This window comes from Salmo salar, unplaced genomic scaffold, assembly GCF_905237065.1.
Source record: "Salmo salar unplaced genomic scaffold, Ssal_v3.1, whole genome shotgun sequence".
NCBI classification, from domain to species: Eukaryota; Metazoa; Chordata; class Actinopteri; order Salmoniformes; family Salmonidae; genus Salmo; species Salmo salar.
This window is the reverse complement of record NW_025548285.1, coordinates 1,665-15,540: the sequence shown is the minus strand read 5'-3', so window position 1 is coordinate 15,540 and position 13,876 is coordinate 1,665. Positions and strand designations below refer to the sequence as shown.

Here is a 13,876-nt window from a genome sequence, read left to right as displayed (position 1 = left end):
GACCTTAGAAAGGCCGGGTAGGATGGATATAGGTCTGTAGCAATTTGGGTCAAGAGTGTCCCCTCCTTTGAAGAGGGGGATGACAGCAGCAGCTTTCCAATCTATGGGAATCTCAGACGACACGAGAGGTTGAACAGGCTAGTAATAGGGGTTGCAATAATTTCGGCAGATCATTTTAGAAAGAAAGGGTCCAGATTGTCTAGCCCGGCTGATTTGTAGGGGTCCAGATTTTGCAGCTCTTTCAGAACATCAGCTGAATGGATTTGGGAGAAGGAGAAATGGGGAAGGCTTGGGCGAGTAGCTGTGGGGGATGCAGTGCTGTTGACTGCATTAGCCAGGTGGAAAGCATGGCCAGCCGTAGAAAAATGCTTATTGAAATTCTCAATTATAGTGTGTTTATCGGTGGTGACAGAGTTTCCTATCCTCAGTGCAGTGGGCAGTTGGGAGGAGGTGTTCTTATTCTCCATGGACTTTACAATGTCCCAGAACTTTTTTGAATTTGTGTTGCAGGAAGCAAATTTCTGCTGAGGATGATCAGCTGTCCATCCTGTCTCCCTGTTGCGCTGTCTTAGGCGTCTCACACGATGGACATTTACATTTATTACCCTGGCCACATCTGCAGTCCTCATGCCTCCTTGCAGCATGCCTAAGACATGTTCACGCAGATGAGCAAGGACCATGAGCATCTTTTTTTGGTGTTTTTCAGAGTCAGTAGAAAGGCCTGTTTAGTGTCCTAAGTTTTCATAACTGTGACCTTAATTGCTTACCGTCTGTAAGCTGTTAGTGTCTTAATGACCGTTCCACAGGTGCATGTTCAATAATTGTTTATGGTTCATTGAACAAGCATGGGAAACAGTGTTTAAATCCTTCACAATGAAGATCTGTGAAGTTACATGGATTTTTACGAATTATCTGTGAAAGACAGGGTCCTAAAAATGGATGTTTCCTTTTTTGCTTAGTTTATATATATATAAATGTGTATATAGTATTTACAAATTCGTCACATATTTATGATTTTATATGGGAATCAAAAAGTTTGATGAATGTTCACCATGTGCTGATGTGCTCAGCACTGTCAACGAACCCCATTATGACATCACAATGTAACGTAACCCTTGCCATGATATCATTGCTGGTTCCATCTGACAAGCAAAATATAATTTCCACTCTTTTCATGATAGATCTCTCACAGAGATAGGTTAAGTTCTTATTTTGATAGTGTTAATATTTATCATCAATGGCTTATCGAGGAAGAAAATCAAGTGAGTTTGACAAACTCCAGAAGGAGAACTCTCAGATGAAGAGCGTCATCAAACACTTGAGGAAGCAAAAGTTTTCAAGTTTTATAAGGCTCATCAGTTTTTCAAAAATATCACTGTGTTTATTTTATGGTTTCATAGACATACAGTAGGCCTACATCCATAACATCTTTAGCTTAAAAGCTTTATATGACACACTGTGGAAACTATTTTGACTACTTCACTTCTGCTATTCATTTCATACTATACCATTGTGATCCAGGGCTATCAGGAGAGCTACCCAATCCCAGAGGGCCATCGTGGCTTCATCAGTGATGCCAAACTTCTGCAGATGCTGAGAGAGAGGCCATGGAAGCAAAGCAAAGAAAGATAAGTGCTATCCATGAGAATTATGTCCGGACTACTCTCATCGGGGTTGGCAGCACCTTCGCGCACCACTTCGTCCCCTCTATTCAGTGCATTCCGCGGCCGAAAACTCCACCGAGGCCTTTGCCCCGAAGGCTTGAACACATAGCTCTGTCCCCACTGAAGAACGTAGTGGGGTGGACGGAGCCGAAGTTGGACCCGGATCTCACTCTCTGGAGTCCATCCAGGTAAATAAGTCATTCAGCAGCAGTAGCGTGCGGCCTGTTCCCGTCCCTCCCACTGGAGCTCCCTCCAAGAGGGGCAAGAAGAAGGGCAGGCGGGGAGTCAAAGCCCTGAAAGTCCAGTCGGACCATGGCTGTCCTGACAACAATGGACCCATTGACCTGATGGAGGAGGTGAGGGACATCGAGGCTCACCTGAAGGAGGAGGCCTGGAAGGTAGGATGGACTTTGAATTTATTGTAAATGTGAAAATTTGCAGTTCAGAATTATACTTGGATTGATAAATTGCCAAAACAGATAGTGGTTCCATGTCTTAAAGTCAAATCAAACTTTATTTGTAACATGCGCCAAACACAACAAGTGTAGACCTTACCTTGAAATCAACAGTGCAGTTCAAGAAGAGTTAAGAAAATATTTACCAAATAAACTAATGTAAACAATAATAATAAAAAAAGTAACACAATGACATAACAATAACGAGGCTATATACAGGGGGCATCGGTACCGAGTCAGTGTCGGGGCTACAGGTTAGTTGAGGGGTACAGTGTGTAGGGGTACAGGTTAGAAAGGATGCTCTCTTTGACAGCATGATAGAGTAGATCCTAGAATACAGGATCTCTCTGTGTATTAGTTTATGTATATACTAGTTCTATATGCATTTCTTTGATGGGAGCATTCTTTTCTGGTCTACGCCAAAGGTGGTACATGAGGTGAAGGCCATGAGCAGGAGAAGTTCCCATGGGGGAAATAGCCACCAGCTCCTTGGGAAGCCTGAGCTCAGTGGATATGAACACCCCTGCGGAGCTCCGTGACTACTTGGATGTTGGGACCCCGGTCAAGTCGCGTGACAGCCCACCCAGGCCTGCTCCCCCTCCTACCAAGCCCAGGAGCAAACTGCCTCGGCCTATAAGGTTCCTTAGCCTGCCAAAGGCTGCCACCGGCTCAGGTCAGTCCCTCTCACGTACTCACACTAATGTAAATTAGACAGGGAGATGAAGCTAGGTAGATTGATAGAAAGACAGTAGGAAGGGAACGGACACAAATGGCTTTAGCCCAGGGCTAAGACATTTTTCCACACTTGCTTTGCCTGTTGCACAGTGAGATAACCTTTGCTCAAGGCTATTTAGACCCTGCTTCTGAGCAGGGTGAGCACCAACAAAAATGTGTGCTAAATTTAAAAGGATATATTACTAACTAAGATGTTCTAGTGTTAAAAGTACAAACCGATATGGAAATTAGTAAATACATAAATAAATACATACAGTTCACAGAGAGATAGATGTCTGCTGTCAACCCATAGACAAGAAGGCAGCCAGTGAGCCAAAGGGCCAAATAAAGAAAAGTCAAGACCAGGCCAGGTTGCAGCCCCTGTCCAACCCAGAGCAGGCCCTGACTAAGACCTTCAAGCTGCTCCACTCTGCCTCTGATGACTGGTGAGCATTCACTGTAGACAAGACCAATGGAGCTAGGCTAAAGGAAGCACAGTGTAGTGTCCTTGGAAATGTAGATTTGCTCCATAGAGCGTAGAAACTTCTGAAATTAAGAGACCAGAGTCCTAATTGATGAACATCATTATAATGTTTTTGGAAAATGTTGTCGAAATTGCTTACGTTTCTTACACTGAATTGCAGGGAGAAGAAGATTGAGGGCTTGACCTCTCTCCGTGTGATGGCTCAGAACCACATGGACATACTGATGCCTAAACTCCATGATATCTGCCTTGCCATTATAAATGAGGTAGCTGTATTCATTCACTGCCCTCTTCATTCATCTGCACAAATCTGCTACATTTGGAGAACAAGTCAAATTATTGTGTCATGTTTCTGATGTTCGTGGGTTGTACTGCTCAACATTAATAGCTGGTCCTGTGCATGTTATTATGATTCAGGTGAAGAACCTGCGCTCTGCAGTGTCCTGTGCTGCCATGGCCACACTGGGTGACATGTACGTCCACCTCCAGAGGGCCATGGACAGTGAGGTGGAGGGGACGGCACGCGTGCTGCTGCACAAAGCCAGCGAGGCCAACACCTTCATCCGGCAGGGCGCCAACTGTGCCCTGGGTCACATGGTGCAGAGCTGCACCCCTACCCATGTCATGAATGCCCTGCTGGTCGGTGGGCTGAGGTAAAGAGGGAGAGGGGTCAATTAACACTCACTAAGGGGTAGATCCGGACTTCCACAAATGTTCACTTTGTCTCACATTGAAAGTTTGACTCGAGTGGAAGTTAGGATTCACTCCAAACAGACCTGAACTTTCTGGTGCAAAATGGTCACTGCTCGCTTAGGTATACCACACATTAGATTAGATTCAACTTTATGGTCATTGAACAAGTACAAGTACAGTACAACGAAATGCAGTTAGCATCTGACCAGAAGTGCAAATAAAAGAGTGCAAAAAATGTACAAGTAAAACAATTAAGTACAATGTATGTTATTAAGTGGGATGTATAAATGTGCAATCAAGGCAAATGGCAAGTCTAAATGTGCAATGAAGGCAAGTATTAGGGCCGGGACAATGCCAGTATCGCAATATATTTTCAATGGCAAAAATGAAAACACAAAGCAGATCTCACTCTTTGGTCCTTTAAAAACCTGCTGTATTTAAAATATTGTGTGATATAGCTTGGAAAATAAGTGAATATTACTCAGGATGACAACAGGAGCAAACATATTTGTTTCCAACATTACGTCTGTTTTCCTAAAGAAGTTAAATCCGCTTCGTGTTTTGGATACTGGTATCGTCCCGGACCTAATTAGCAGTGGATGTATGTCATCTCAACACAAGAACATTTGTTAACACTTTATATGAAAGTGATGCTCCAGAGCAGGGCCGGCTTTAGCCTCTTGGGGAGGTTTGGTTGGGAGGCCCCCACACCAAGCGGGCCCCCAAAAATTATGGCACCCCTCTTGACGGCGGAGAGAAACATGTGCATATTAAAGTTAATTTCCTCTAATTCGACACTACAGTAAATGGTGACCCCGATGTGATATATCTTACAGATACTTTGGACTAAATTTGAGTCTATTCTATTCTATTGGGGCAGCAGGTAGCCTAGTGGTTAGCGCGTTGGACTTGTAACCAAAAGGTTGCAAGATCGAATCCACCAAGCTGACAAGGTAAAAATCTGTCGTTCTGCCCCTGAACAAGGCAGTTAACCCACAGTTCCTAGGCCGTCATTGAAAATAAGAGTTTGTTCTTAACTGACTTGCCTAGTTAAACAAATAAAATTATCATATATAATGAACATGTGGCCTATGTGAAGGCGAATATGCAAGCAATCTATATTTTTGAGTTATGGAAATCGCCTCGTATTAATGATTTGATCAAAACAGGCAAGAATGTTCTCACATTTGATTCGAATAGGGATGAAATTCTTTAGTGCTGGCAATATGCACTGAGTATACCAAACATGCGGGGGGGGGGGGTCTGGTGAACACGTCAGGGTTCTATGGCCGCAGGCAGAACAGCAGAAACAGGGTCAGCAGCACGACCAGGTGGACTAGGGACGGGGACAGCCAGGAGTCGTCAGGCCAGATAGTCCTGAGGCATGGTCCTTGGGCTCAGGTCCTCCGAGAGGGGAGAGCGAGAAAGAAAGGAGAATTAGAGGGAGCATATATATATGATCACACAGGACACCAGATAAGACAGGAGAATTACACCGGATATAACAATATGACCCTAGCCCCCCGTTCAAAGGCACTTAAATATTGTCTTGCCCATTCACCCTCTGAATGGCACACATACACAATCCATGTCCATATTGTCTGTCACGACTTCCGCCGAGGTCGGTCCCTCTCCTTGTTCGGGCGGCGTTCGGCAGTCTACGTCACCGACCTTCTAGCCATCGCCGATCTACTTTTCATTTTCCATTTGTTTTGTCCTTGTCTTACACACCTGATTTCATTCCCCCAATTACTTGTTCATTATTTAACCCTCTGTTCCGCCATGTTTGTTTGTGAGTGATTGTTTGTAATACGGTCCGTTATTGTGGGCTCGAATTATTGCGTTGTATTTGTGAATATTTGAGTAAATTATGGTTATTACTCATATCTGCTGTCCTGCGCCTGACTCCTCTACACACAGGCAATATTACATTGTCTCAAAACTTAAAAATCCTTATTTAACCTGTCACCTCCCCTTCATTTATACTGATTGAAGTGGATTTAACAAGTGACATCAATAATTGGATTCACCTGGTCAGTCTGTCATGGAAAGAGAAGACGTTCTTAATGTTTTGTATACTCAGTGTATTGACATGCATAAGAATAAATACGAGAGAATGTTAATTCTAAAGCTTGCTGTGCTTTTACTCGGGAAAAACTAATAGCAACACAGCAAACTACTGATGAACTTCCCACAGGAAATCAGAGCGCAGCATAGAGCAATTGGAAGCAGAACTTCAAGCATATGAAAAAGAGCATGATCAGACTAGGTCATTTCTACATGATGCGCAGCGAGATTTGTTAGAACAGAGCACAAATAGGCTCCAAAGCGATAAGTCTGACTGAGATGCAGATAGCTGCAAAGTCAGTCCCACCTAGGGTGTGGCCATGCCAGAGTATGTGAGCGGAGTGGAGCTTGCCCTATTTGACTGGATCGTGGAGCAAGTTTCCCAGAGGCTGGAGCTTCGGCTTTCTCGCCCCCTTCAATTTCGCTCCAGTAGTGCTCCAGTAGCACTCATTTTACAAGCTCAGGGCATGCCCGGCCCAGCATGCATTTGTAGTCTACTTGTGTGCTGCTATAGCACCTTGCTTTAGCTACTGTCATCTAATATTCTAAATATCTTCATAAAGAAGCTGATAAAACACACAGGTGAAAAATCAAGGAGACTTACAAAGATGAGGAGGACCAAGAGCAAGAGAGGGAGTGCGGTTATGTAGTGTTCACAACTAAAGAATGAAAAGACAGGTATCCCGAAAGCATGTACTTACTACGTGTACATGCTAACAGAAAGGAACGAGGTGGGTAGCTAGCTAAGTGTGTCATTTTAGCGCATTATTTATGAACAAAAAATAATCTCTAAAAAGTTCAGTTAATTTTCCTTCTATTATATACACAATAGGCCATCATTGATGGCATGCTAACTAACTCTATTACCTCTTTCAAGGAGCGTTCTGTTTTGATAGGGATATTTGACCTAAAATCCTTTAGGCCTACCTACAGAACAAAATAAAAATAACTACGCATCCCTGCCCATCCTGGCATTAGTGGCCCAAACGGTGTTTAACATCCCAAGTGGCTCTGCAAGAGCTGAGAGTGTAACGGCTGTCTACGGAAGAAGTGGACCAAAATGCGGCGGAGTTAGGGTTCGTCATTTTTAATGTCACGAACACTATGCAATTCACAAAACAACAAAACTGACAGCCAACACAGTCCTGTCAGGTGCAACAACTGTGACAAGAGCAATTACCCACACCCACACAACGGAAACGTAGGCAACTTATGTGTGACTCCCAATCAACCACAACCCTCTACAGCTGTGCTTGATTGGAAGTCACACGGCCAAAATAAATGAAACAATAAAACACTCACTCCCTTCTGCCACGTCCTGACCCAACTACACCCTCTACTGGTCAGGACGTGACAGAGAGGGTATTCTCTGCGGCTGGCCTGCTCTCCAGGCACAATCACATGAGCCTGAAGCTACAGACTCTGGCCAAACTCATGTTTCTAAAAATGAATTCAAAGGCACTGTAGATTGAGCCTAATGAGGCATTTTTCATTTAATTTGTATTTAATTCTAAGTTAGTCAATCAGCATGTATGTGCAATGTATAGACTATAACGATTTAATACAACAAAATGTTGTTTAAATGCTGAGCTTACACGGAACCCAAACTGGCTGCGCGCGTGCGCATAGTGTTGACAGTACCAAAATACAACAACTCATTTACAAAAAACACTGCAGCACAAACAAGTTACAACGTGAAATCGCCTCTATCCCATTCATACCTTAGAGGACCAAACTACATCTCCCATAATGCAACGCCCCGTACTGTTAGCTCCCAGTCTGCATCACAGAAAGGCATGCTAGCTATCAACAGGAGCACTTTTAGCACTCTGTAAACTATATTAATAACAACAATAAAACTCTGAAAGTTACATGTTTCTATAGTCTCACATTCCCTTATAACAATATCTACAGCATTAACCTTGGGATGTTTTATTTATTTCACGTTATGGACTTCTACAAAGGAGTAATCTGCAAGACACACCTTTCTCAGTGTTTTCTCGGACTGAGGAGAACGGCAGCTACGGGTAGTACCAGGGTGTTAGTAGGTGACGCATGCACCCAGATGAAATAAAATACATTTAATGAAATAAAACCCGAAGATGTTAACATCATTCAGCTACTGTAACTGCCTACCTAACATCAACAGGCAGCACCAGTAGCGCAACAATTAAAAATAGACACCAAAAGTAAAGTTCCTGGCGATCAAAGCGATCTGACTCCCCCCTTCTGTCTGAACTTGGAATATTCCTGTTCGCGGGCTTTGGCCCTCAACCTGGTTGTTCTGTTCTGCGTTGTGTACTATTCTAATAATTTGAAGTTTGATGGAATAACCATTTTACTCTACTACAAATACATTTCGTATTAGGCTACATGTCTGACTCCTGACCTATTTAGAGTGTTTATATGCTGTTTAATACGACATGTAGCCTATTTGAAATTGTGAGTGCTTCTTACAGTCACCTTTTCCTGTTTACTTACATCATTCAAATCATATGGTTTGGTTTCAATATTTCAAAACCAAATGGTAGGTTATACACCACGGCTTTCAGCCAATCAGCATTCAGGGCTCGAACCACCCGGTTTATAATTACAATTATCTCACCAACCCCCTCATCACCACTCTGGGTAGCAGAGTTTCATTTGTGTTTACATCTCTAGGTCTGATATCTGATTGGAAGTTCACTTTTATAGTAGCATATTGGTCAACAACTCACATTGTTTTATTCTAACAACTCAGAGGCTTTTAAAAGAGTCAGAATCATTGTCTCTCTTTTTCTTTGTTCCTGACCTGCGCTAGTGAGATACGCTCTCTCTCTCTCCACCCCAGCGACTCTTGGGCATGGCTTTTCAGGCTATGACTTCTCTCTCTCTCCCTCTCTGATCATGCATAAGGTATTGCATTGTAATGTTTGTTAATGCCTTGTATATGATTTCATAATGTTAAATACCTTTCCACTCTCAGTCCAATTCTTGCTAGTCAATGTCAACTCATTGCCTAATGCTTGCTTGCATATTTTAAGTATCTTTATAGTGTAAAAGATAAACATTTTAATGCATAAATAGTTATATATCAAATACTACCACACTACAAAGTCAATCAATTTATTAAACACCATCACAAATATTCAAATGTTTTCATTTAGGCAGGTCTTAAGAAACATTTGTCACGTCCTGACCAGTAAAGGGGTTATTTGTTATTGTAGTTTGGTCAGGACGTGGCAGGAGGTGTTTGTTTTATGTGGTTCGGGGTTTGTTGGGCTATGTTCCTATGTAAGAGGGGTGTTTGTTTAGAGTGTTTCGGGGTGTGTTGGGTTATGTTCTTGTCAGTTTATTTCTATGTTAGTTCTAGTCTTTCTATTTCTATGTTTAGTTAATGGGGTTGACCTTCAATTGGAAGCAGATCGCTCCTCGTTGCTTCTGATTGAAGGTCCTATGTATAGGGGTAGTTTTTGTAATGGGATTGGTGGGTAGTTGTCTCCTGTTTTGTGTCTGTGCACCTGACAGGACTGTAGTGTCATTCGTTGTTTTGTATACGTGTTTCTTTTGTTTTTTCCTTCTTTTCAATAAATAAAGCAGATGAGTATACACGTTCCGCTGCACCTTGGTCCAATCCTTACGACGTCCGTTACAACATTATGATATTAAACCTCTACGGGATCAGTGTCCCCCCCCGCGGGATGGTTGAGCTAACGTAGGCCAATGTGATTAGCATGAGGTTGTACGTAACAGAAACATTTCCCAGGACATATATGGGCAGAAAGCTTAAATTCTTGTTAATCTAACTGCACTGTCCAATTTACAGTAGGTATTACAGTGAAAGAATACCAATCTATTTGTTTGAGAAGAGTGCACAAGGTATTGATAAACCAATTAGGCACATTTGGGCAGTCTTGATACAACATTTGTACAGAGATACATTGGATCAGTCTAAAACATTGCACTGACACTGCTGCCATCTAGTGGCCATAATCGAAATTGCCCCTGGGCTGGAATAATACCTTATGGCCTTTCTCTTGCATTTCAAAGACGATGGTATAAAAAACACAAAAAAACGTTTACCAGATCTAATTTGTTATATTGTCCTACATTCATTTAACATTTCCACAAACTTCAAAGTGTTTCCTTTCACATGGTATCAAGAATATGCATATCCTTGCTTCAGGTCCTGAGCTACAGGCAGTTAGAATTGGGTATGTCATTTTTGGTGAAAATTGAAGGGTCCGATCCTTAAGAGGTTCTTTCAAAATAACATAATAGCATACTTTGAGTTTAATTATGTTACTGTGGTTAGTTAGCCAAAGCTAGACTTCAAGTTCAGTCTGCCATCAAGTCGAAACGGTCCTATGGCAATATGTTTTCACCGTGGTGAAGGAAAAGGGATATTGCTTGAAAACGTATCTCAATCCAGGGATGGAAGGTATGCTGTACTCCTAATCTTCTCATTATCCAAGCCTCGAAATCGAGAAGATTGAAATACTGCTAGTTTTTAATTAACTGCCTTTTTCATCAGCATGCTAGGTTATTCCACAACACTTCCGGCAGCAACTCACCCCAACTCTAGATGTCACATTTTAATGGAATCACATTTTTTCTTATGTCTTATACTTCCGTGTGTTGTGTACTTCTTATTTTACCATTGCGTTATTTAGATTATTTTTAGCCATTGGTGGAGAGGTACTGTCTACTGATGTGTGCTAGCCTTTGGGAGTAACAAGTCATTTATAAACATTTATAAAGTATATATAGGGAACACTTTAGATTAGGGGGTATTAGTGAGGGACTGAGGTATTAGTAAGTGCATGTACTCACATTCATAAAGGCACTCATTAACAAATACACCATTCGTGACATTTATAAATACATTTATAAATATGTATATTAATGGTGAGTCAAACCATTAATCAACCATTAACAAATACCTTGACAATAACTCCTTTATAACTGGTTTATAGTACATTAGTAGTACATTATTAATCATTTACAAATTGTGAACATACTATGATCAAACACCTTATTAATTACCTGATAAATCATGAACAAATATTTAAAATATTGTTTATAAATGTGTAAATAACAATTTATAGATTTCTTATTGACATTTACAAATGTAGGAATAATGATTAATAAATGTTAAGCAAACTCTTCACAAACAGTTTATAAATGGTATATTAAGGGACCTTAATATAAAGTCTTACCGAACATTTTGATCCATCGATGAGACTTCATCAATACATTCCATTATCATTCGTCTCCTAACTCATGTATCTCTATGACATGTAACTGATGTGCTCTGTTTTTCCTTCCTCAGCCACCGTAACGCTGCGGTGAGGAGCTGCACTGCTCAGTACCTGGAGAGACTGGCTGAGGTCATGGGGATGGCTCGTCTCCTGTCGGGGAAGAAAGACCTCACTGACCGTTTCTTGATTGCCGTCAGTAAACTGGCTGTGGACCCTGCACAGGAAGTCAGGTGGGATTTTCCTCCTGTAAAGTAGCTTGCTTAAACATAATGGCCGGCCTTAACTTGGGCCGTGATTCAACCATGGCTCGCTATAGCACTAGATCGCCGACAATGCAGTTTTTAAAGGTAATTTACTCTTGAGTTGACATCTGCAGCGTTTACCACAAATGCAAATTGAAATTGCCTTTAAAAGCCACATTGTCGGCTGTCTACAGCATCTATGCTAAAAGGGTGTCATGGATTGAATTGCGGTTTTAGGTATTCCAAAACAACCACAGGTTCTCTTGGAGGGAATAGTATTCTAAACACAAATAAGTGCTACGTGGCATAGGAAAATCCGCTAAGATTTTCATAATAATGAACGGTTAAAACCCAGTTGTTAGATAGTTGAGATGATTTGTAGATCAGGTAATGCGGTTGCATTACTCAAACCGACCCTCTTGCAAATTCTTCCTAATGTATGTCTTATTTTGATGGGATATTGTTTCTCAGGTTGCCATCAATTGATTACTATTTTTAATCACAGACAGCAGATATGATTTGATATGTTGCACGTTTAAGATGATATTAATATCTTTGTTCTCAGCAGGCATCATGGTCGCAATATCTTGAGAAACGTGGCCACTAAAATGTGGGACAAATTCGCTCCAAGGAAAGAAGCGAGAATCCTTGAGGAGGGTCATCTCAAAGGTTAACCTCAAAGAAAGGTACATTCTCTCTGGATGATTAGAAGAAGTATGACAAATGAGCTGATATGATTACAGAAATCCAATCCCACTGGGCACAGTCATCAGTTCAATGTCTAGTTTTGATTTAAACTTGGGAAATGAACCAAAATGTGAAAACAACCAAAATTGTTGGTTAAAAGTTGCGTGAAAAAAATCCAATTGTGTGTTCCACATTGATTCACCGTCGTCACATAGCTTTTTTTTTGTTGTTGGAAAGAGGTGGAAATAACGTTTATTCAACCAGTTTTGGCCCAATGGGATGAATTTAATATACTGTAAGATTATACCTTTCTGTCTTTTCTCTTTTTCAACAGGAATATCTGAATAATCCCCAACTTGACTATATATTTGTATCTAAATATTTGCACATTTCGCAACTTGACTATTATCCCCTCCAGTCCCCAAACTCCAATATTTTCGTTCATTCTAAGAAATTTGACACTATCATCCAAACCTCCATGTAAATGCATTTTTAAGCTGCATTGACTCCTTGTCCAAGTCCTGAATCCACTACAAGGCAATACCAACCATATTCAAAGCACTAAATGACCTTTCCTCGAAGCTCCTATCTGATCTACCAGCTCAATAGTGGTCTACTGAAACCATACTCACCATCTCAGGTGGTGCTCAGATCATCAACCACTGACCTCCACTTATCCTCAAAACCAGCAGTCCTCTTTTGGAGGCAGATTGGTCAGTGCTCCTGTATGGCACCAACATTGTGGATTTTCATCCAATACTTCTGGACTATGAGAACATTCTTTGGACAATAAAATTAGGTAAAATGGAAGCTGGCTACAGTCTCAGTTTTATCCTCCAAGACAGTGTGAGGATGTGTAACAACAATACCTGTGGTTTAACTTGATGATCAGGGCCAGATTACCGAATGGGCACGCAGGGCACCTGCCCTGTGGGTCCCCGACCTCCAGGGAATATCATCATATCATCCAAAACTAAAAGTATAGTGGATGTATATTACAGTACGTGGATATTTTACAATTTGTGAGCTCGTTTCATAATTTGTAGCCATGTTTTATATAAATTTGTGCTCATTTGGTAGAAAGTCGTGAGCATTTAAAAAAAATTGTGGGGATGTTTTATATCAATTTGCTTACTGGTGCTCTTCCATGCCGTCCCTAGGAGGGGTGCGTCACTTGAGTGACGCACTTGAGTGCGTCACTTGATCTTCCTGTCTGGGTTGGCGCCCCCCCTTGGGTTGTGCCGTGGCGGAGATCTTTGTGGGCTATACTCGGCCCTGTCTCATGATGGTAAGTTGGTGGTTGAAGATATCCCTCTAGTGGTGTGGGGGCTGTGCTTTGGCAAAGTGGGTAGGGTTATATCCTGCCTGTTTGGCCCTGTCCGGTGTTATCATCGGAGTGGGCCACAGTGTCTCCGACCTCTCTTGTCTCAGACTCCAGTATTTATGCTGCAGTAGTTTATGTGTCGGGGGGGCTAGGGTCAGTCTGTTATATCTGGAGTATTTCTCCTGTCTTATCCAGTGTCCTGTGTGAATTTAAGTATGCTCTCTCTACTTCTCTCTTTCTTTCTCTCTTTCTTTCTGTCTCTCTCTCGGAGGACCTGAGCCCTAGGACCATGCCTCAGGACTACCT

General features: G+C 41.8%; 2 protein-coding genes across 2 annotated transcripts in view; both read left to right on the top strand.

Annotated features, from left to right (window-relative positions):
• LOC106586302 (TOG array regulator of axonemal microtubules protein 1) overlaps positions 1–13,173 on the top strand; it is a 39,159-nt gene extending 25,986 nt beyond the window's left edge. The window contains exon 5 of the mRNA XM_045712151.1: positions 12,581–13,173. Coding sequence (XP_045568107.1) covers positions 12,581–12,590 — 10 coding nt within the window. The 3' untranslated portion in view covers positions 12,591–13,173. The remainder of the gene's footprint in view (positions 1–12,580) is intronic.
• On the top strand, positions 1,790–12,574 carry LOC106586267 (TOG array regulator of axonemal microtubules protein 1-like). The gene is made up of 7 exons (XM_045712147.1): positions 1,790–2,062; positions 2,545–2,792; positions 3,147–3,279; positions 3,478–3,583; positions 3,735–3,970; positions 11,389–11,547; positions 12,128–12,574. Exons 2-7 carry the CDS (start codon positions 2,585–2,587, stop codon positions 12,231–12,233), a joined length of 948 nt encoding a protein of 315 aa, XP_045568103.1. The 5' UTR covers positions 1,790–2,062; positions 2,545–2,584; the 3' UTR covers positions 12,234–12,574.
• Positions 13,174–13,876: the final 703 nt, after the last annotated feature.

What these genes read in the sequence shown, in the direction of transcription:
- LOC106586267 (XM_045712147.1), top strand. Translation starts at nt 2,585, where the DNA reads ATGGGGGAAATAGCCACCAGCTCCTTGGGAAGCCTGAGCTCAGTGGAT. An exon ending in CACTCTGCCTCTGATGACTG is followed by an intron (nt 3,280 to 3,477) that starts GTGAGCATTCAC and finishes ACTGAATTGCAG; the next exon opens with GGAGAAGAAGATTGAGGGCT. An exon ending in GACCCTGCACAGGAAGTCAG is followed by an intron (nt 11,548 to 12,127) that starts GTGGGATTTTCC and finishes TGTTCTCAGCAG; the next exon opens with GCATCATGGTCGCAATATCT.